At 47.2% G+C, this 23,580-nt stretch overlaps 2 protein-coding genes across 2 annotated transcripts in view; one reads left to right on the forward strand and one right to left on the reverse strand.

Annotated features, from left to right (window-relative positions):
* Positions 1-1,644: 1,644 nt before the first annotated feature.
* On the reverse strand, positions 1,645-9,671 carry LOC101918099 (aldo-keto reductase family 1 member B1-like). The gene is made up of 10 exons (XM_055808011.1): positions 9,516-9,671; positions 8,773-8,940; positions 7,618-7,734; positions 6,264-6,341; positions 5,515-5,637; positions 4,676-4,776; positions 4,430-4,511; positions 3,829-3,912; positions 3,020-3,102; positions 1,645-2,271 (listed from the first exon to the last, which is right to left on the reverse strand). The coding sequence occupies exons 1-10, from the start codon at positions 9,579-9,581 to the stop codon at positions 2,229-2,231; spliced, it is 945 nt and encodes a 314-aa protein (XP_055663986.1). The 5' UTR covers positions 9,582-9,671; the 3' UTR covers positions 1,645-2,228.
* Positions 9,672-9,796: 125 nt separating this feature from the next.
* BPGM (bisphosphoglycerate mutase) overlaps positions 9,797-23,580 on the forward strand; it is a 29,111-nt gene continuing 15,327 nt past the window's right edge. Inside the window, exons 1-2 of the mRNA XM_005234708.4 lie at positions 9,797-9,815; positions 22,216-22,291. The gene's annotated coding sequence lies outside the window, so the exon portion shown is untranslated. The remainder of the gene's footprint in view (positions 9,816-22,215; positions 22,292-23,580) is intronic.

The following is a 23,580-nucleotide window of genomic DNA, read 5'->3' on the forward strand; positions in this document are numbered from 1 at the left end:
AGCAGTGCACAGAGCCGCTGGTCTACCTTGTTCACACACGTCCAGTAACGTTTGTTTTCAGGCACTGCACAGATCGCCGGTTTTGCAGTCATCGGTAACGGTGTGCACGTCTCTGCCCGAACTTGCCTGAAGCCCGCGGGTGGCCTGCCAGAGCTGTGTGTCCCTGCCAGGTGACCGAGCCAGCCCTTGGTCACGGGGGGGCTGCCAGGAGTCGGGGGGCTCGCAGCCGCCGGTGCCCTCCGCAGATGGGGTGAACGTAGCCCATGCTTGCCCTAACAGAAAAGTGGGCTGTTTCATAGGAGTTATTTGGAAAGCACTGGTTTTAAAGCAGAATATTATTTTTATTGTTGGGAGAAACTACTTTTAAAGTCCTTTGCAAGTGGCAGAATAGTGAGCTGTTAATGAACCTCACAATGATCACGACACCTCTCTATTTTCAGGAAGGTGCAGGCCATGTTCAGAATAAAATACAGACGTGTAGAAATAAATGGTAGGTGGCCTGTAATTGCACATTACAAACTGGCTTTGAAATTTTGCATATAAGAACATGCTGTTTTGTTGAAGTGGTCACAGCGGAGCAGGAGAAGAAAGAAAAAAAAAAAAAAAGCACACCTGCAGGATCCAAGAGCTGGTCTAGGATGTTATGCTAAGCTCACCTGAGAAACTTGGCTGCTTGCTCACGCTTGGGGAATTTCTGCAGGTGCAAGCATTAGCTGGGAATATAATAGTGCATTTTTCTCTGGGTACCTTTCCCACAGCACATGCCCAGCTGCTTTGTACTTCTTGCTCCGCTTACCCGCGGACAGACAAGGTAATTGGCTGTCTCTTTAATCTTCCCCGGTTTTGCTCAGCGCCATCACCCATCCTCAGCAGGATGTGATGTTTCAGTTACATCACAAAACAGTTATATAACACAGTGTTTGCCTTTCACTTTTTTCTGGATCCCTTCTCTGTAAATCTGCTCTGACAGTTGACAGAAAGCCTGAGAGATCAAATCTTACAGGACCATGAAGACCTTCCCTTGATCAGGAGTAGAATAACTGGATATAATGAACGACCACTGACCAGCCACTGCAAACAAGAATTGTGTGAGGATGTGAAAGTGACAGGAGAACAATACATGGAAGTAATTCACGAGGTGTAGTATTATGTGTCCCTCATCTACTACTCCACTGAGTCAGTGTGGTCTCACCTGGGGGAAATGAAACACTCTGACCTGTCTTAGTGTCAGGCTCTGGGCAGTTGCTCAGCAGTAACACATACTATTACACCTTGAGTCTATCATCTTGGGTATGTGCATAGTGATGTTTCCCTGTAGTCTGTTCTATTGTGGGCTTTTAAAGTAGACGTCAGCACAGCCTACAGTGATACCACTGTGAAGCTTTCCAGCACTTTCAGGTGTTGATCTCCTGGTGCTGACCCACAGTCCATACTAAGGCTTGTCACACTCAACTGTTCTGGTCAGCACTGCTCTGTCAACCAAAGCTTGTTGTACCAAGTTATTATACCAGCTTTTCAAGACAAGACGTTGATGCTCCTGTGCCATCATTTAAAACTGAATATGGATGACTTTTCAATGACACTGTTGATGCAAGTGGCTTGGTTTGTCATTTTCACATCAGAGTAGAACTTCCAAACCAGCAGTAATCTGAGCAATTTTTATTTTGGATACAAAGAAAATTGAACATTAATTTCTGTCTGGGTTCAGCCTATAAAAGAGCGTGAGCAAAATAAGGCCCAGTATGAGTTGGTATGCATCTATACGTCTAGACATTTCTCCCATTTATTCTTCTTTCCCAGAAAGCTTTGGGAAAGCTAGAAGTAAAGTTAATTGTTCCCTTTTATCCTTAGGCAGTGATTATGCAGTTCATTCTTTCAGGATGGATCTCTCTTTTGTGCTCACATATCCTTACCTGCAGCCTTAAGTGGTAATGACTTGAAAACCGATGCAAGACAGATCAGTTGTTAATTCATTCTTCATGTCTTCTGCTTTGCTATTTCAGCTGTGCAGACACTCATTTAATGAGCAGAGAATTATTTAAGCCCATATATTTCACTACTTCCTTCCACCAAAGAAGAAAAACCCACAGTCAGTGAATACATATACTATGCCTTTCCTGGCATAGTTATTCCTATACAGTGTGTAAGCTACATGGTGGACAACTTCAGACAGTCATAGAAGCTCATCAGACCTCAGAGGCCTGCAGGAGGGCATGATAAAAGCGTCTTCAGTATTCTGCATTGAAAGGGTACTCCTTGTGATTTTTGCACCTGAAGGAAATCAAAGAGGAAAGATTACTCTCCAGACTGAAATAAGTGCTGTATAGAACTATGCTGGGCATACAGAAGAGCCTTCAAGGGAGGCTCTGAATTGTGCAACTGCAGAATTTAAGAGACTTACTAGTATAGAAATGGCATAGATGACCAACAAGTTCAAGTCTTTTTCTGTTATTCAGGCACTGAACAGTGGTGGGACCAAGTTACTTTCTAGGTAAGAGTTAAAGTTCACACTGCTTACAGAGAAAACAGCCGTTTCTGTGGCCTTTCAGCCAAGACTTCTTGTCTTGCTATAGGTTTCCAGGGTGCACATCTGCAAACAGTTGTTCTTCATACTGCACTTCAGGTGGTCATTCCCTCCCCCAACCACCTGTGTAAGAGCTGACATCAGTTTATAATAACTTACAGAAAAAAATTACCCTAAGTTTAAAACTGCCTAATGCTCATCTCTCCAATATGGGCATAACCAAAGTTATCAACTAGAACCCTCCTTCTGGTATTCCAGGAAAAGTCTCCTGGAGAAAGGATTCACAATCAATACACAGTATGACTTACACTCATCCTTTTAGTCAATGAAGTGAAAATGTAACTCCACTAAGATGTTAAACAACAGATGCTTCAGCCCCCAAATTATTTCAGATTTCAAAATATACCAAATTTAAACAGCTACACCAGTACCTATGAGATCAGAGTAAAGATTATGAAAAATGTAAGAATCTGAAGGAAACAAGCTGTCACTTACGTGATCATTTCACAGATCCTCCAGTTTCTGTTTAAGCTGAGAAGGGTTGCCATCTCCTCTTTAGTCAATTCAAAGTCAAACACCTAGCAAGAGAAACAGCTGAAATCACCTCTTTGATCAAATCAAATCAGAAGCAAGACTCACAAGATTGAAGAACACGTTCACATCAGGAAGGGTGCTGGTTAGAAATGATAGCTTCACAAGACAGGGAAATGAAAAGAAGTATCTTTGGGTTTTGAGACTCTGTTGGCAAAGGGAAGAAACAAACAAAAACAGACTGCCAGTTGCAGTTACATGTGCCGGCTGTTCCAGGATGCTTGGTGAGCACCTCAGTGCTGCAGAATACCTCTATTTGTGGAAGATGCATTTCTCTCCAATTCCAAAGAAACACGTGGAAGACTTCCACATTTCAATAAATCCAGCTATGTTTCTTCTGAAACCTTGATGTCCAATATCAGGAAAAAGCAATGTGGTTTACTGACACCAGGACTCTTCCCCTAAGATCGCTTACTCTGCTTTTGAGGAATGTTACTGCACTTGGGCTCCAAGCAAGCCCTGCCCACCACTTCATCCACAAGTCACAGAACAGGAGACACTAGGTAACGTGACTGATATGCTTATCAGTAAACTGTTTCCAAGAGCTCTGTCTATCTTTTCTCCACCTGTAGTTTTCACTGTAGGCCTAGCTTCCAGAGAAAAAGCCCAGTCCTCTTGCCTGAGGAGGACCTGGGAAGGATCACCGATTGCCCTGCAGGGAGAAGCCATGCCACCCCTGAAGGGCAGCACCCAGCTCACTCCTAACGACTCACCTTGAAGTTCTCCACAATGCGCTGTGGTGTGACAGACTTGGGAATTGCAATTACATTTCTCTGGATTTGGAAGCGAAGCAGAACCTGCAGGAACAGACAACGGAGTCAGAGAGAGGATGGCTGCTCTGGAGGAAGCAGAGCCTGTTCCAACAACTGTTCTCCCTAAGCAATACCCGGTTCTGCAGAGCTGCATTTCAAATCATTCCCATCCTTGTGGCCCAGGTAGTGCTTCCTGGAGAGCAAAAAGGGAAGTGGTGAAGGCCCAAGTGGAAGGCCTCCTTTCCCATTCAGTTTTGGGACAGTCAATTCCTTTTCTTCCCACCTGAGCTTTTAGCAGTCTATGCAAGGCTTTCATTTTCTGCAAGGGGACTTAAGCAGGAAAGTGACATCTCAAGATGGGTCAAGAAACTCTTCCTGGCTGAGGGCCAAAGAAATAGTAGTAGCATATATTGTAAGCCACAGAGCTTGCAATCAGCACTGCCTGTTAACACCACGAAAGAGCATCACAGGGAACAGTGATAGAGCCTGCACCTTCTCTTCAGACAGTTTCCTTACTGGCTGCACTACAGGAAGGAGTACCCACTGTCCAGAACCTACCCACCTGTGCTGGGGTTTTGTTGTGCTTGGCTGCAATCTCTTTGATCTTGGGGTCATCCAGAAGGGAAGGTGCATCTGGCTTAGACCTACACAGGAAAAAAAAAGGAAGAAATGGCAAAGAATCACTCCTGAAAGATTCCACCTTGCATGAGTACTTAAAAAATAAATACATACACACCTGTGCCATTACTCATTCAATTAGTCTGAATGTTTCAAACCTAACCCACACACTAACCTACTTCAAAATTACCTGTCAGGGCGTCCAAGTGGACAGTATGCTGTCACAGTGATCCCTTTGGACTGGCAATAGTTGATAAGTTTCTCCTGGGAAAGATATGGATGACACTCGATCTGCCAACACAGAAGCAGAGACTGTCAGTTGTACAACTACTGTAGTGTTCTGATGCTCCAGAGATGTTTTTTCTGAATCCTAATCGCCTAGTTACAGGCTGCTTTCATCCTACCCTGCATATGGTCTATGTGACAATACGAGACTGTAATTCTATAAGGCACCAACTTTTATACTGAGTCCTTATGTGTTTTTTGGGTTTTGTTCTGAGAGGCCTTATAAAAGTCATTGATTACCACCAGAATGATAGCTTTTGTCTGGATTCTTTATCCCTCCAGAGAGAATGCTTCATAGGAAAATACTCCATTCAACAAGGTGAGACAACAAGGAAATATTCTGGTCCTTTTTGTACCGAGAAATATCCAGACAGCAGAATTTACATGACATACTGTGTCTACTTTGTTCTCTCTTTTTCCATCTCCTCATTCAACTGTATTGGCTATTCTACCAAAAAATCAAATCCCCTTGGGGTACACATCAGACTTCCCCATACTCCTGCATTACCCACCAAATGTGCCCAGGTCCTTGAGCAAAAGCAATCCCACAAATGGGTTTGCCTTTGCCTGAGGCAGGAATAACCCAGACTGCTTTCCCCAGCATATTTTTAATGTGCACTACAGGAACTTTATCCGATTCCACAGTACACTAGAGTTTTGATTGGGCAGGGCCAGTTCCATTCAACTGTAATCAGATCTTTATAATCCCTGGAATATAGTCACCTGCAGTCACTTTGCAGCTACCTGGTTATTTGCAGGCTTGTGCTTCAGTCCTGGCTTGTTCAAGATTCTTTCAGTCTGTTCACGGTTAAAGTTGGAGATTCCAATGGCTTTTACCAGACCAGCATCCACCAGTTCTTCCATGGCCTAACAGGAAGAAGCACAAAGTCAGTCCAGTGTATAAGACATGACCCAAATACATTCTTCTTGATGTGACTTGTGTCTCTTCATAGGAAACACAAAGTAACTGTTCAGAATTGCCAGGTTTTTGATTCTCAAGGGGAAAAGTGTGTACTGTGCCACGTCTTCTATTACACCAAAGCCCCAAATCATTGCTGAGACTGTGAAATTCACCATGTTACACAACGAAAAGGTGATTCTAACTCTTGTGACAGCACCGGAGAGCTATGCCCTAGGAGTATGGCAGGATCACAACCTAAATGTCTTTTTCTGCAAAATCTGTTTGAGCAGTTCAAGAACTGCATGAGAACTGTGGTGAAGAAAAATCATATAGTTACGGTCAAGTAAGTAACTTTCTAACCTCAGTCTGGTCTGCAGCTCCACTGAAAGTGACTGGGCAGCTCAGTAACTTGAGATGCTAATCTACAGTGAATAGGAACAACAGCTTGACTAAGCATGCACATTTTTAAAAGCTACCACATACTTTTGTGATTTTTTTTCCAACTAATTTTGCATACATGCATGAGCCATTCTGTGACTGCTGAAGCTAAACACCACAGAAGACATGACTCTTCCACTATGGCTGAACTTACCTCCCATGTCTGTAGAATATCTGTGTTGCTGGGTATAGACATGCCTTTGTCATCTGTGGGAAACAACTCCTCTCCTGCCTGTCAATGAGAGAGAAAATGCTTGAAAATCTGTTGAACAATTCGCTTAATACCGTGAGAGTTCACAACCACGACAGCTTAAACTTCTAGTGCAGGCAAGAACACTTAATTCTCATCTACATTCAGTCATTCCTTCCTGAGGAGTGTGCTGAAATTAAGGCATTTTTTCAGTGACCATTCCCATAAAGACATGTTTTTCTGCTAGACGCCCTCTGCATGACGACTCACCCAAACACTTACATGGAAAAAAACCACTCAGAACTATAGTCTCCAGTCTCATACATGTTCACTTCATGTGTTGTTCTTTTGTGCCCACTTAAGATGAACTGGTTTGTTCTTTTTGCAGAAGGGCATCGAGAGACCTAGTTAGGTACTAGTAACATGTAACTTTGGTCTACATAACACCAAATCTGCTGAAAAGAGCTATTACGTGCGGTGACAGTTCTTCCATGACAAAGCTCAGTGTAATACTAGGAAAATTAGAAGAGCTTGTGTACAAGTTACAAAAGACACCAAGACTGAACTGCATTTAAACAGCTGTTTGCTACTGTTACCATGAGACAATTTCATTTTCATGGCTTTGTTAACATAAAGCTAAAATAAGAGTATGAAATAAAGATGAGCAACTCAAAAGCAACAGGTAGGATGGAGACTGATCAGACTGTAACAGGATAGAAAGGCTAAGACTAGAAATAGTCAAACTGAGACATCAACTCCTTCACTAATCTGTGAAAGAGTTTAGGCCCCCAAGAAGTCTCGCCTTTTGAATTCCTGTCTCAATGCAACAACACTAAGGCAGGGTCAACAACAAGCAAGGTCAGCTCAGTCTGTACTGTATGAAGTACTTGGTGATTAAAGAGAGAAATGGAAAACAGAATTATTTTCTCTTGCTCTGTATTTCACACAGAGGAAAATTTCTGACAGGAAGCAAAGTGCAGCCCTCCTTCCCACAAGGAGTAATTTTCAGATAAGCATATACTAATTAATAAAAGAAATGGAGAGCAGCCTTCCTTATGCTTGCAGCTGGGGGACCTGCCCCTAGTTTTCAGTGGGTGTGCAAGCATCAAAGGGGTATGCAAGCAACAGCCTCAGGGCAGAAATCAAAAGCCTGGCTCATGTGGCTGGAATAATGCCAAGCACCAAAGCAGTGCTGGTACGCAGGACAGACAGGTGGCCGTCTTTCTCAGCCAGAGCAATTGCTGGGCTGTAAAGCCCTATAACTCTCTAAAAGCCATAGTCACAGGAAACAAAGCCAAGGGCATTACCACTAATGTACCTTCAAACCAAAAGGCCAGTGCATGAGGTAGAGATCCAGGTAATCCACCTTCAGGTCAGCAAGAGTCTTCTGGCACGCTCCCTTCACCAGAGGTTTGTCATGAAACGTACACCATAGCTAAAGAATAAAAACCAAGGCACACCGTGACCTGCTGGGTTTAAGTTCTCAGGTGATCTCCTGCACAGGACAGAAATGCTCCATCTTTTTTGAAAGGCAATGTGGAACAAGGCCATCCTAGCGCTCTTCAGGGGGGGCTTACTCTGTGATGGGACTGGCCTATGACACTTAATTCAGTATGTGCAGTGGCAGGACACACAGTCAGACAGATCAGTAGTAAAAACTATGCAAGGTCAGATGTGTGTAGAAGAGGATGGTTTAGCTCAAGAATGCCTTCTGTCAGATTTGACCATTTGCACATTTCCTGTAAAAACTTCAGCAGGCAAAGCCATGAAAATTTAAAACAAGGTGTAAAGAAGGTTGGCACCAACCTTTACCAAGGTAAGGAGCAAGCTCAGAATCAGCGAAACAGCCTGTTTTCCTTAGTAAGCAAGAGAAAGAAAACCCAGCAACCACACCTTCCTTGGGATGTGCTGAGCAGATTACACTGTCCCAGGGTGCCCAGAACCTCATCTTCACACGGCAGAGACACTCCTTTGGCAGGACTGTGAGCCTAGCTGCTGAACAAGCTTGAGGAGCTGCCAGGCTCATCTCCTCTGCTGTGCTTTAGCAGTCAGTAAGGTGCCATTACCAAACTGGTTCTGCCTCTGTATCAGTCCCTGACACCAACGTGGTCTCAGACCTCTGCATCACAGATTTGCTTGGTGCTACCTAGCCCACTCTACCTTTTCCTGCTTCCCTTCTGCACCAACTACTCTGCAGATGGCCTCTTCTCACCTATCTCACCAGGATGCTGGGTCTCCTCAGCACAGTGCCAGACCACAGCAGGGTGTAGACGCAGTGTATCCTTCCTGACTCTCTGCGGAGAACGGGTTGAATCAGTAAGCTTCCATCAGGAGTGACTTGAATGATGTTATGAATTGCTTTATCCTACAGCATAAAGTTTGCCTCCAGTACTTAAGCTTCCTACTGCGAAAATACTATAGGCAAAGCATTCCCCCATCCCTCCTCCGGGGTGGAGGATCATCAGACCCTTACCTTACTGACAATGAAGAGGTCATCTCGTTTCACAGCACCTTCCTTGATTTTTTGCTGGATCCCATCCCCAACTTCCTTCTCATTCTGGTACACGTAGGCGCAGTCAAAGTGGCGGTACCCAACATCGATGGCAGCCATCACTGCGGCTTCCACCTTACCTGGGGGGGCCTGAAGGGAAAAAGGGTATGTGTGACATGCCTTGATCTGGGATTCTCGCATGCTGCTCTCGAGGTAGCAGGACGGGAAACAGACACATGAAGGGGCTTTAAGAACAGCTTCACCGTAAAGCTGGGTCTCGTTTTAAGCACGGGCACGGGAGCTCACACCCAGCCGCAGCCGTTCCGCGGCCACCGCGCTCAGCCCCGCGCTCCGCCGCGCCGAGGCCCCCCCGCCGGGCCGCTCCCCAGGGCCGGGCCGAGGCCCCCCCGCCTCCCCCGCCGCTTCCCCGGGGAGCGGCCCTCAGCAGCTGCCAGCACGGGGGGCTCAGCCCGGCGGAGGGGCCTCAGCCCCCGGCGACCCGCGCAGAGCGCTGCGCTGCCGCGGGGGCTCGGGCTGCTGCGAGGGGCCAGCGGGCAGCGAGCGACCCTCGGTGCCAGGCGCCGCGGCGGCCCCGCCGTGCCGGGCGGGGAGCCCCGGCCGGGGGCTCGGTGGCGCCGGCAGCGCCGCGCCCCCCCCGGGAGCGAGAGGCCGCGCACGGCAGCCCCGGGCCCCGCTGCAGGAGGGCTCGCCGCGCCCGCCGTTACCTTCCACGTGCCCAGCCCCAGGAGGGGCACCTTGGCCGCGGCACCCAGCCGCGCGTAGCTCGCCATGGCCCCGCTCGGCAACGCGCTGCCCGCCGAACGCTCCAACGGCGGCGCGTCCCACCGCGGGGCTGCCGGTACGGCCCCTCCCGGGGGTGGTGCCCCCCGCCCACCGCGGTGGTTGGTAGCGCTCGGCCTGCCCCTCCTTCGTAGCCAATCACCGCTCAAGTCCTGCCCTATGGCGGCACCACCCAATCAGCAGCAAGGCGGTGCAGCCAATGGGGGTCCCGGGCAGTTGCCAGGGTAAGGTGCGGGGGGGAACCACCTGCGCGCGGGGGGGTGTCGCGGAGTGCTCTGCCGCGGGTCGGTTTAGCTTTCCTCCGAGAATGGCGTTTCGCGGGCCCGCCGGGGCCCACCACGGCCGTTACGGCTTGGCGGTGCCGTGGGCCCCGGCGGGCCTCGCACCGACCCCGCCAGGGCAGCCCAGCCACTGCTGGGGCGGGCATTCCGCAGAGGCTCGGCCCGTGGGGGCCCGGTGCGAGCCGAAGTCAGTTAGAAATGGCGGCGGTGTCCGCCCCCGTGGGCCGGGCAGTGGCGCGCTCCGCCGACCTTTCCTCCGGGCCTGGTCCTTACCGAGGGGCTGAGGGCAGCTGCGTCCTCACAACAGAGGCTCGCCCCGTCGGTTACACGATGGAGAGCCTGGTTCTGCCGGTGGCGCCTGGGCCCACGGTCTGTCACCGGTAGAGCCGGAGGGTGCCCCGGGGCGAGTCACTAGCCGCGGGGCAGGGCGTGAGGCGGCGGCCGCGCTCCCCGCTCGGGGGGCTGCGCCCTCGCCGCTGGCCGTGCGGTGGCGGGCTGTGAGCCACCGGCTGCCCCAGGGCTGAGCCCTCTGGGCGGGAGCTGCGTGTCCCCGTGACAGGGATGGTGGCCTGGGCTGGTCTGTCCTCGACAGAGCCTTGTCACCCGGCCTGCTGGTGGAGTGCGATGGCGGTAGAAGGCGTGGGGTGATGGTACAGGGGAAGAAACGTTCCTTGTCACTTGCACGGGGGGGGGGGGGTGATCCCTGCCCCGCACGGCACCGGGGCGGGGGGGGGGTGATCCCTGCCCCTCACAGCCTGGGCCGCGAGGCACCGGGTGGGGGAACAGGGAGGTTCACAGCGGGCATGCGTGCCAAAGGTGAGAAGTAAAATTAAATCCCCATTTTCCTCCAATCTCAACAGGGCCATCCCTCTGGTAAAATTCCAGAGTTGCCTGTTTTTTCTTTTCACTTTTACTTCTCGTTTTATTAGTAAAGGCAACAGGCATATCTCCATGGCTTGTTTTTTAGTTACCAGTGCCTTCATAAAAGGGAGTTTCATAATGTAGAGAGATATGTGACCGCAGAAGACAAAAGGTGACCTGTAGCTCTGTAGTCGTTGTGGATGACATAGTGTCATAAACCAGTGCATCCTTTTGCTCAAAAATAGAACGGGATCCGGGTAATGGATGGGAGGGTGTATTTTAATGTTTGCCCACAGGGGGGCAGAGTTAAACTCGTGTGCCTGCTGCTTTGGAATTTCTTCAATTTCTCAGCAGATTGAATCAGGTATTGCATGCCTTAGATTTTGTAATAATGAGAAGGTGGAAATCTCTCTTCCTCTGTCTTTTCGCTTAAAAAGGTTAAGGAGGAAAAAAAATGAAGGTGGCTTACATTTGTGATAAATAAATAGGTGTGAAAATTTTCTGGTAGGGACTCAAAAGATAAAATCTGAGTTTTGAAGAGAAAATTAGCAACTATCACTAACATACTGACTTTCTGAATTATCTGATCCTTAAATTAAAGGCATGGGAAAAAAATCCCTTTTCCCTGTTGTCTGTTGCACTGAAATGTATGAGACTGCTTTTCCTGCCTGAACTCACCAAAAGATGTTCCAAAACACGCATTTTTAAACATGTTAAGCATGAGGGGCAAATCAAGTCTGTTTTCTGCCTCCTGTTAACTGGCCACTTACAACATGTTGTATACCCCAGGGGAAACAGGAGGACTGTCTAAAATTTGAAATGGTTGGATTTCCTATGACCAGTAGCACTCTAATGTGTTCAGCACCTCCAGCTTGTTTTTGACTGCAGCAATCAGTGGGGATTGTGGGCTGATTACAGCTTGTAGGAAGAAGTATGCATTTCTTATACAGAGTTGTGTGGTTAACTACACGTTTACAGCCAGAGGCCACTTCCACTGGCAGATTTGCCGTTGATTCAACAGCATCAGAGGAAGCCTTTTGTTAAAATGTCTGCTAGCAGTGTCAGCTCTCTCTTTGTTCAGCCAGTCTAATACCAAACTTTGTCTAACCTATTTTGTATGTTGGCCCAGATGTCCTCAGAATGGCTGGACATCCCAGTTTCAACACTGTATGTTTCCCAGGGCTTCATCACCAGAGATCCCTTCTGTTCCCATATTACAGCTCACCATGCAGCCGTGCTGGTGGCTTAGGCACAATGGGGGAGACAAAATTCCTCAGGATTTCTCAGCCTTAGTCTGACTGTGCTGGCATCTGCGGGAAGGAACCAAGCACAGCAAGAAGAATAAGAACTGACCTTTTCCCAAGCACTTTCGCCATTCTATAGTGTAAACCAGTGGGCTCAAGCTGATTGAACAGGTGCTGGGATATCATGCCAGGCAAAGCAAGCAGAGCTGCTAAAAATGGTTTATGGCCTTTTTTATACTTTTGCTCCGTCACTGTGTGTCACCTTCTGGAGAGAGATGGACTTCCCAGAAAGAGTAGTCACATTCTGACATCTCCACAGCATTGGACACCCACAGGAAGCCTGCAGCGGTATGTTTTGGTTTCTGAGGACACCCTAGCCAATCTGGCTTTGAAGCTGTACTAACTGTTACTGTTACAAATAGAGGAAACAGGAGAAAGTCTGTGGAACATCAGCTTGAAACTACACTGAAGAGGAACCTTTTAACTTAGCAGAACTGTAGGAAGCTAGTTTTGAGAGCCACATCAAATGAGGTGGTTTGATGATAAAGAGAAGTGTAACTTGCCAACAAGTGGGTACCTGAGGGTAAATAAGACAGGAAGAGATAGTTAATAAAACTGTCAGGCAGTGGGGAGCAGACCCCTGGAGGCAGTGGAGGAGGTGTTGACAGCAGAGGAGGGCAAAACAAGGCACGTTCACAGTATCCCCGAAGTATAACATGGTTGCATTTTCTTCTGGGTTGTCTACATGAAAATCTTGTGCTGTTTCATTATATTGATGCAAATGCGTTTTTTGGACATGTATCAGTTGAAGTATGTTGTATATTGATTTAGCTTAAATCTGTTACCACTTCAGTTAAAACAGCAAAAAGTACTCTTCAGCAAAATAACATCTGTCCTCCCACAGATTTAGCATTGATTTAACAGCATCAGTTTTTGAACTGGTTTAATTAAACTGCAACTTCCTTGCACAGGCCAGGACTGGTTGCTGTGGAAGCAGAAGCATGTCAGTGTCTTTTGTGTCTTTTCTCAAATTTGTACAAAGAAACCTTCTAATCATAGAGTAGGGAGGTGGATTAATGTGGGACTGGCAAATACTTTGCTTGGTTTTCTCTAGGTCAAGCCCTGTGAAAAGAGCAGGTACCAAAACATCAATAAAGACCATACCTTCTTTGTTGTTTCTGTAGAGGAATGGGCTTTGTAATGAGGGGATAAGCAACTTAAGTTAAATAGGAAGGACACCATGGCCAGCCTCCAAATTCAGCTCATCGATGGAAGATTTGCCCATCTCATGTACGTCCCTGTCCAATTCTGTTGGTAGGCATGGTTATCACAGGAACAAGATTTTCCTCGCTCATATGTACAGACTGTAGGTTTTCCAAAGCTCATCACCTTTGAGAGCAGTCTGTTATTTTTCTTGCCAAGTGGAGCTTTTGTCCTTGTGGAAAAATATTTTCATGCTCCATTTCAGGTTTCAGCAATCAGCTGTGTCTAGTTCTGACAAGAAAAGGGGTGTTTCAAATGCCTTTGGAGTAGAGGAAGGGGTATGTTTTCCATTTGTGAAACACAAAAGTGTTGAAAATATTTTCCTCATATTTGAAAAACAAACAAAATGAAGCACACGGTAAAACCAATGAGTTCATCTTGATTAGGAACAACATGAAAAATACACTGTGGAATCTGCAATTAGAGCTGAATAGAAATTGCTTTATAACCTGAACTTGTACACAACAGGGGAGCCAGATTGTTTTAGCTGAGTTACTCAGGTTTTGTGAATACGAGAGCAGAACCTCATGTGGTCTTTCTCCTGTCACATGGCAGGACCCGTGGGCAATATGAACATTTAGTGGGGATGTGGAAGGTCCAGTGATTCCCACAAAAGTTCGGCTTATTGTGCTTCACTAATCCATGGATCTGCAGTTATTTCGCTGTATGCTCCAGGTTTGCTGTAGGGTTGGTCAGATAGGCCTCCGCACTCTCAGCATCTGTCATTTCCAGAAGTAATTCAGGGCACGCAGGGAGAAGTCTGTGAGCTTCAAATCGTTCTCGCAGGATGCTTCCAGCTATTATCTTGCCTGGGGACACTTGCTTGTCCTGTGACCAGAACATGCCTGTAACCCAAAGGGCTGGAAAAAGATAGTGGCCAGGTGTGGGTTGCTGCAGAAGCCAGGAAAATAAATTTGGCCTGTGTGTGCTCCCAGCTGCCCCTGTACATTAGATGTAACCCAGAAGACCAGGTAAAGTGGCTTCTTCATGTCTAAGGTTTGAAATCACCTATATCTTTAGAAGGACAAGAGACCTTGGCCAGATAGTATCAGCTTTGTTTTATGGTATCTTCTAGAGGCATGATAACCTTCCCACTCTGGCCCGCCCCCCCCCCCCCCCCCCCCCCCCCCCCCCGCAAAAAAAAAAAAAAAAATAGATAGTTTGTCACCAGAGATATGCCACTTCTGCAAATGCCTTCTTAAGAAGGGCAGGACCATACTGGCCAGTTTTTTTCCTCACAGGTCCATTGAATTGCTCTTGGCTCAGTTACTTATTTGGTATGTCGCAGATGCAGATTTTGACAGGGAAGAATAGTGACAGCAGTGCTGAATGTTTAAACAGTTACTTGACCTTTCCAAAATGCTAAATGTTGGATAGTGCCTTGTGTCTCTGGGAAGCAGAAAAGTGTCTTTTTTGTAATATAAAAAGGATATGCTGAATTACAGGCAAAATATTTTTCCAAGGCTCTTCTGTGGATGGCTATATCTGATGGCAATAGAGAGGAACAGACTAATTCTGAATAATAAAACAATGGAAGTCAGGCATAAAATTATTTAAATTAATGGATTCCCATCTAAGTAAAACAGGTGTGGGATGAAAATCAGAATTGAAAAGTTCTGGGAAGTGGATATCCTGACTCCCCGTCCATGTATGATGTATTAGTCCTGGCTGCCTTTCCACTCATGCTCCTTTTTTGTTAAGGAAATGGGCAGGGGGAAGCATGAATTAACTTGTCATACACAACTATTTATTTAGCAACTTAACTCCTAAAGTTTCCTGGGAAACAATCCTGTAAAAGAGAGGCTTGATTTTGTTGCTTTTTAAAGTCAGGAACAACCCCTCTGAATTCTGAGAAGAACAGCATGACTTGGTCCTTCTCTTTATATTACTTAATCATGACACATAGGATAGATTTTTTTTTTTTTTTTTTTATATAGGAAGCTTATTTTTGTGCTACATTCAAAACCAAACTAAGTATCAGTCAGGCTTGTTTGTAAACTGGTATGCTCCAAGAGAACCACGTACCATGGAAAGAAATGTAAGAAGTGCAAGACCAATTTTTGTGATTTGTAGGGTGTTTGTGAGAAAACAAACATAAGAAATACAGAGATAGCTTTGCAGACACACATCAGCAAGTTCTTAGTTAAGCCAGGGTTCATTGTAACATGGAAGTAAAAACCTTTAGAGCAGTTTTTTTGAGGTGAACCATTAAGTTTTCATAGAAAGACTTTAGTACAAGTGAACTTGAATATGTCTCCCATGTGTGTACTGTTCTCCCCATTCTCTGCAATGACTCTGGAGTTCTCATTTTACTCTTTTCGTTATATTTGCTCAGATTCTTATGCGTTGTTACTATGCTTTAGTATCAGCACTATCCAGTCTGTTTTCTAACTAACTTATCATGCCTTGACTAGACACCACCCTGCTGCTTTCTTTTTTTCAAGAGGCCCTTTTAAATTATCTCCTCCCAGACAGTTTCTTACTGACGTCTGATGTCTGCAGTACTTTTTTTATCATGGAGAAAAAAAAGGCAGAAAATCATGAGATTTTCTTTGCTTTTGATACTGCTACAAGAAGTTAATTTGCACAGTATTGCAACAAGAAAACAGTTAAATGTCCCAAACCAAAACCTGCAATGTAAACCACTCCAAACCCACAAAATTTAAATGAACCTTGTAGATCTTAAAATTGTGTTTTGTGCTCTAGAAATGGGAAAACTTCTGGTTGTGAGAAAGGATTTGTTTTCCCAGCCATTGGCACCCTGTACAACTTCTTTTAGAACTATTTTTGGGGGCTAGAGCTATATCCATGAGGGCTCCTTCAGAACATTGTGTTCCACACACTCTTCTGTAGCATCTAGGCACCTGTTATGGTAAGGTGTTTATTTGAAGATGTCTGCGTAACAGTTTTGAGAGCATAGAGAATGTAAGGTTTTTCCCATGTGTATGTTTTCAGCTTGGCATATGCAGAAATAAAACATTTTTTTTGAGTGAAGTTTTCAAACAAACACACAGAAGTCACACATTTTAATTCAGAGTAACATTAGCAGTACCTAGCTGTAGGGATTACTTAAGAAATTCTGTTCCCACTTTGAGTTTGGAATATGGTGCCTCACACAGCAGCTTCCCTCCATCTGTTTTGCATATAATGAAGGCTTTTATGTATTTTCTTCCTCTTTCTCAGTCATTTATTTGGTACTTAATGATTCAGAAAAACTTCTGCATTTACTTAAAGACTACCGCTATGATTCTGGTCACAAATGCAGGGTTAGTTTAAGTGCTTACACACTCACCTCTCTCTTTTTTTGAACAGATTTGCCCCCAAGCAATGGAGTTCAGAGTTTTTGAGTTTTGTTTTTTGTTTAACCAAAACAGTAGAATACTTTATTTGCCCTCCATGGACTTATGCTTCTGGTTCTGACTTAATGAGAATCCACTGAATCCACTCAGATGCATGAAGTTATATACTGCCTCCATACCCAAAAAGGATGAAAGCCCCACTGTATTTGCATGTGAAAGCAGCATTGTATTAGGCACTAGTAAAACAAAAGGTGGAAAAATCCCTTCACTGAGGAGCTTAAATTGTAATTGGGTGACTAACTGGTGTGCAAAGTATGCCTCCCTGCTCTGTCAGGTGCACCCCCAGGTTTTAGGTAATAATAGGCTTGGTTTAAGACACGGTGGTGTGATATATTGACAAACATGCGTAGGTGTGTGATGAAAAATTACCCATGCATAGGTATGCTTGAGCCAAGAAAATGTTAACTTGTCTGGTTAATGCAAGACTCGGTGAGTGGCTCTAACAAAAAGACACAAGGAGGACCGGTATGTCCTTGCCTGCTATGTGCTCTCTGAGTTCTGATGGAGAAGGCTTTATTCTCCTTGTATTATAGACCAAGGTTGGTGTATAGAGGTGTGTGAAGGACTTCAGGCCAACAGTACTGGGCAGTACTTCATGTAAGCTGTGGCTGTGGTCTCAAGAACAAGGAAAACAGCTGCCAGTCCATGAATACACCTTAGTTTGCTTGGGATTCAGCTAAACAAGGGAGTTTTGAGACTAGGCTTGGGTGAAAAAGTGATATTGACATCTCGTGGACTGATTGAAAAAGTGAATAAAGTGGTCTTTTAAACTGGAAAAACTGAGTAAGCAGAGATGTAAAAAGAATAAGTAAGGAGGCTGAAGGCATGGATGGGTAAGGTGGCTGTGGTGTTATAAGGAAAGGTATCCCTCCTGGCTAGCACAGTCCTGCTAACAGGAAGCTTCCCAGGCCCCTGTCCACATTGCAGTTGATTGCTTGCAAGAATTAAAGTTTGTGTTTAGTTTACAAGAGAAGAGGTGACCAGTGTATTGTGGTGTGATGGGCAGGGAGATGGATGTAGCCTGAGTGATTTTATGATGTAACGGTTCCTGAGTCCTCTTGGGGAAATGATATGTTTCATCTCTTTGCATAGTGTTCTCAATACGAATTTGGCCTTGAATGAAAGTGGACCATCAGAGAAGTTGCAGAGGAATGTGAAACAACAATACCATGGATAGCAGACAGAGAAAAGACAGGACCTAGGACTTTTGTAGAAGAAAAACTGTCAAGTGTTAAAAAGGACCTGAATGGGCCTACATCCAAGAAAAAGGTGAGGATTCCTTGGGCACACATTTGGGTGGCAGAGAAAACAGGCATGCTGCTGGCAGCAACCGAAGGTGGAAAGAAGTAGGGAGAGCCTAGGAGAGGAAGGCATATTTTCATGCAGTAGAAAAACACCCAGGAGGAAGTTTGAGAGAGAAGATTTCATTAAAGAGTGTGAGGATTTGATTACAGATGTTTCTTTTGAAGATGAAATTATTAGTAGAGACAGATCAGGTATCAAATAGTTCTAAACAAAGAGCTCAGAGTCTTCTGGAAATTATAATGGGTAAGTCTGCAGTGCTCTATGGCGAATACTTCACCTAGCTTTGAACAAAGTAACTATTCTATGAAAAAGTATATCAAGGGCATAATCAGTGAAGAACGCTCCTGTTTGCCACAGTTTTCATCAATCATTAATTTGTCTTTCTTATTTCCAGTGCTTTTTTCTTCTGTTTCTGCCTCACTTAGCTCCAGGCCTTTCTTCAGTGCAGTGCAGTTGCACTGGTGCCCCAGTGGAAGCGTATGTGTTGAGGAAAGGAGATTCCTGAACTGCTTCTGCCATAAACATTCCAGCTAAACACTACAGCCTGGAAGGGCTCCACAGCAGAGACCCTGAAAAACATAGCCCAGCTGGTCTGAGAGATAATAGCTGCCAAATGAGTGTAGCTGTCTGCAAGAAGTCAAAAACGGGGATATGGCTTCAACTCTTCCATTCTTGTGTAGTTTGAAATATGAATCAAGGTCATGAGGCTGTTTTTGCCATGCCAATGAAATGGTCTTGTTCAAAGGCTACTGTACCCTCTGTATTTAATGGCCATGGAGATCCTGGCTTGTGTTGCTGTCTACTCATTTGTAGTTATGACTGCGTATTGACATATAATGTTTCCTTCTGTTAATTGCATTAATGATTGAAGTATAGCCAATACATAGTGCTGATACTCAGGAACAAATATTTTTCTTTCTATCTCTAGGACCTTTGGTTCTTTTCCTTGCAAAGTCAATCAGCTAGTTTGCCTGTGATGCACCCATATTCAGAGCTGTACCTCTAGTATATTCATACAAGAGGAGGCAGGTCTGCCCTGACTGGAGGGCAGGGTGAATGCAGTGCGATGTGGGAGTGTTTCTCTTTGCCAGGTTGAGCTGATGGGTGGCAAATCAAACTCTTCTGGTACAGTGAACTTAGAAGTATACTTTGATTACATAGGCTGGACTAGCTTTGTACTGTAGGTTCTGGCTTAGACAAAGCTGATAGAGACGAAAGGTGATTGTTAACATTAAAGTTAGTGGGTAACATGAAAAGGATTATATTATATATGTAACTGTAAGCACAATTCACATCTAGTGGAAACATTTTGCAGAAGCAGCAGATTTTATTGTGGTTCTGTACCGAGGTCAGACATAGCTCTTTTTATGCAGAAAACCATTGAAAATGTTCTCCCTGAGATGCAGAATGCTTTCCAGAGCTTCCTAAATAAGCAAGTAACAAAGTCAGTGCAGTAACCACCAAAGAGGCACAGGATGCTGCTCACTGACAGCCTGGCCACTCTAAACCACTTAGCACACAGTGCTGTGGCTGAGAGCTTAGCGAAGCAGTGTTTCATCTGGCTGGTCCTGTCCCACTGACAGGTGAGGATCTAATCCCTCTAAGTGCAAAACAAAACACCCTTTCTCCTCACAGCACTTTAGAGACATTATTTTAAAACTTCTGCCCAAAATTTTCTTTAGTTTCCTTGTGTCACTTTGTCCTAGCAGAATCTGGATCCCCCATCTTTCTTTTTCATGCACTATCATTTTAACCCATTAAAAATGGAAGATAACACCCACCCACCGCCGTGGAAAGGGTGATAGATCAGATTAGGTATACATATGGTTTGTGGCCCTTTAAACTTTGCATTGTGGCTGTTCAGGGGTAAACATTTAGAGAAGAAATTGTGAGTCAGATTATGTATACAAGATGTGCTCTGCTTCTTTTTGAAAATAAAAGCAGACCTTTGGCAACAGAAGCAGCAAAGGACACCACCTTCCCACACCACTTCTTTCCATTGCTAGTGGGAGCTGCGCAGTCCCGTCCGTGGTTTTGATTACTTTGGATCGGAATGACAGGCATGAGGGTAGCTAGCACGATCATTAGGAAGACTCACGTCTATTTTTTCCCCTGCTGATTTCATTATGAGTAATGGGATTTTGGACCCTTGCTTCTCACTGAAAACAAAAGGTCCTAAAGCCAGAAGAAAAAGCGACCTCTGCCTGGAAACCCCCCCATCTGGCTGACCCTGCGCCCCCTTTCCTCACCTCCTGGGCAGGAGCGCGGGGTGCTGGATGGCAGCCCAAGGTGCCGGTGCTATGCAAGGAGGCTCTGGGCAGGGGAGCAGGAAGGATCCGGGGGGGCAGCCCAGCTCCTTCTCTGCCTCTTTCCTGGTGTGCCCAGCGAGTGAGCCGGCCTCTGGCCTCCTCCCTCCCTGCCCCCCTGCCTGCCTCCCTCCCTGCCCCCCTCCCTGCCCGCCTGCCTCCCTCCCTGCCCCCCTGCCCGCCTGCCCCCCTGCCCGCCTGCCCCCCTGCCTGCCCCCCTGCCTCCCTCCCTGCCTGCCTCCCTGCCTGCCTCCCTCCCTGCCCGCCTGCCTGCCCCCCTGCCCGCCTGCCCGGCGGTGGGTGAGGAGGGCCGTGGGGGGGAGATTCTCTGGGGGTGGACGGAGGCGCGGGGCAGCCGTGGCCCTGGAGGAGCGGAACCCACCGGTGCCTATGGCGTTAGCAGGGCCGGGGGTGGTTTCGGGAGAAGCCAGCAGCCTGGCTGCCGCCGGTCGCGCTCTGCACACGCTGCCGTGACCCCGTTTCTCCGTTTTGGCGGTGCCGGCAGAGCGGGCCGGCGTTTGCGTGTCCCGATCCACGGGGGGAACCAGCATCTCGGCTGCGACCCCTCGCAGAACGACCTGCCCTTACAGGAGGCATTCGCGGCGGGGGGCAGCGACCCCAGCATGGCCGCAGGCCCCGCGGGACCTCGAGCCCCGGGCAGAGCGGGGGGGCGCGTGCGGGCCGGGCTGGCTCGGCTCGGGCCCTAGCGCGCCGTGGGCACCACGCCGCTCCTTCGCGTCACCGCCCACAGGCTCGGCTTCATTGGCTGAGGGCAGTGCTCATCCTCTGGATTAGCCAATCAGACACCCCATCTTCGCGGGCGCGGGGACGCCGGGGCCTCAGTAAAACGCGGGGCCCGCCCCTCTCCCGGCGCGGCGGCGGTGAGTGTTTGCTGTGGTGCCGGGGGCGGGCTGCGGAGCGCGGCTGCAACCTGCTGCCGTGTCCCTGTAAGGCAGCGCCGGTCGAGTCTTAATTCTCTGAAGCTGGGAGACGAGCGTGGGGGGAGGGTGGTTAGCGGCCGTGGGGGAGGGGGGTGGAGGGCCCCTGGGCTTAGGAGGGCTCCCTGCGGGGGAGCAGGCGTTGGAGCCCGCGGCGGCGGGGAGCGGTCTCTCCGGGGGGCTGTGCCGGCGCTCCGGCGGCCCGACGGAGGGGGGTTGTCGCGGCCCGGGGGGGACTCCCTGAGGCGGGGGGCGCAGCCGGGCCCCGCTGGCGGCTGTCGGGACCCGGGGCCGGCCGGGTGCGTGTGTGGGCCCTTTGAGCGGGAGCGTGGCGGTCCCGGGCCCGGGGCGGGCGGCGCCGCCTGGGGGGCGGCAGCTGAGGCGCCTCGCGTGTGTGCTCGTGTGCGGGGGACGCGGAGCGCGGCGGGCGAGTTGCGGTCCCGCTCCCGGGCAGCCTTGTGTCCCCGTGTGTGTAGGGGAGCTGCCTCTGGGTGAAGCCTCTGCGCTCCTGGGGGGCTGGGGGGCAGGTGCACCGCACAGGGACGCTGCATGGGAACGCTGAGCGGGCGAGCCTGTGCTGGTTGGAGCGAGGAGACCGGGAAAGAACTGCTTCTGGCAGCTCGACCTTAAAACTGTGCTGGGTTGAACGCTCTGCCGATGTAAGCTGTTACCCTTAGCACCTTGCTGTGTTCTGCCGCCCTGAGTTTAAGCTCTGTGTTCCTGTTCTGTGCTGGGTTCAGGTCTGTGGTCTGTATCCCCCGTGGTGTCTCAGAGGTTTTGGTAGATTTCTGCATGCTAGAGCTATGGTAATTACTGTCTAAACAAATCTCGGGGAGCAAAGGATATCCTGGGGCATCTGGGAGACGAGCAGCTTTTCCCCTGCTGGGAATGCAGGAGCTGTGCATTTGCATCTTTTTGGGAGAAGGAAATTGGTAGCTTTCCCAGCTCATACAAGGGGTGTGTGCTTTATTTTCTTACATCTCTGAGAGCAAATGATGGTTGGCATAACTATTTGTACTTGCGGTTTCCTTCTGAGTGAGCACTTGATGTTCATTCTCTTCCTGCAGGTAACTAGTCAAGAGTGTGTGGTGGCTTCTGTATAAAGCAGGTCTTGAGTCTCTGCTGGGATTTGCCATAGGAAAGGTGAGTGGCATTATTTCCATGTGTTGCTCTCAGGCTTTCTAGCTTAAATGCTTCCATAAGCAGACTGATATTTAAATGCTGTGACGGCCAGTCCTCTCTAAATTTGTTTTGACAGTGGTTCTGCCTAATCTTTTATATGACTGAACTAGAGTTCATGGTCCCCCGGTGATCTTAGGTCTTTGTATGAGTGTTTTGTGTTATATTTGTTGAGGTTTTTTATTGGTTTTGGCCAAAAGTACCCAGCTAAGAACTTCTACAAACAGGTGTATCACCTTTATTGTTGGGTCTTAATTAGGTTGTGTAAATTATGCAGTCTGTTCCTGTGGGTTATACAGTCAATTAATCTGAACAGTGAGGTGTCTGTGGAGTTATAGCCCCATAAAAAGCTCTGTTTTGTGTAGTAGTTCATGCTGTGAACACACTGCAATTTTTAATCATATCTGTGGGATGCTGGAGAAAGATGGCTTTAGGTGGAAATGCTGTCTGATACTCCTTTTGTTTTAAGCCTCAGACCTTAAATGCTGTAGTTTATTGTATCTGATTTGACATGCCACCTGAATCCTAACAATAATTGATTTCTTCATTTAACATGAAGATTAGTGTGAGCGGAAAGTGGAATGTACAAGAGATTTTTGTCTGAGATGCTCATTGTCATACAGGAAATTTAAGCCTCCTTTGCATGAAATTGCAGAAGACTTCCTTTTTTTTTTTCTTAATAACTGCCTTCTGTGTCAGACAGTAACTCCTGATATTCTGTAAAAATCCATCAGTCCTCAAAGGCCTTTTTAAGTCAGCTGTACCAGTAGTCAAAGTTAGAGCTGGGGAGGTTTTGCATAGTGTCTTTGTGTGATGTAGACTGTTTTCAGTGGGAGTAAAAGAGAACTAAACTGCTGTTACAGTCAAGATCACATTACTGAGGCTGTTAATTCAACTTTTCTATACACTTTTTGAAAATCTGGTAAAAATGAATGCTGATACAGTGCTGGGTGCTTCCCAAAACTCAGTGGGCATAACCCATCCTACTGACTAAACTTAGGGTCACAGTGGGCCTGAATTCGAGACGCTTGGGAGTGTGATTGAAGCAGCTCCAACCGACCTGAGATGATGGGAGCTCCCATAAGCATGTCTCTTATGGAAATGTAGTCCAGAGTTGGGTGTGCAGAAATCGGACCTCGGTCTCCCACTGTCCGTGGTTTTGAGAGCACTGAATGTTCATTGGAATATACAACAGTCCTCCCAGCGCAGAGTCTTATCTTTATATTTTGATTCCTGTGCTTTGTCCATTGCTA

The sequence above is a fragment of the Falco peregrinus genome, chromosome 6 (assembly GCF_023634155.1).
Source record: "Falco peregrinus isolate bFalPer1 chromosome 6, bFalPer1.pri, whole genome shotgun sequence".
NCBI classification, from domain to species: Eukaryota; Metazoa; Chordata; class Aves; order Falconiformes; family Falconidae; genus Falco; species Falco peregrinus.

What these genes read in the sequence shown, in the direction of transcription:
- LOC101918099 (XM_055808011.1), bottom strand. Translation starts at nt 9,581, where the DNA reads ATGGCGAGCTACGCGCGGCTGGGTGCCGCGGCCAAGGTGCCCCTCCTG. An exon ending in ATATTCTACAGACATGGGAG is followed by an intron (nt 5,638 to 6,263) that starts GTAAGTTCAGCC and finishes TCTTCCTGTTAG; the next exon opens with GCCATGGAAGAACTGGTGGA. An exon ending in CCACTTGGACGCCCTGACAG is followed by an intron (nt 4,512 to 4,675) that starts GTAATTTTGAAG and finishes TTTCCTGTGTAG; the next exon opens with GTCTAAGCCAGATGCACCTT.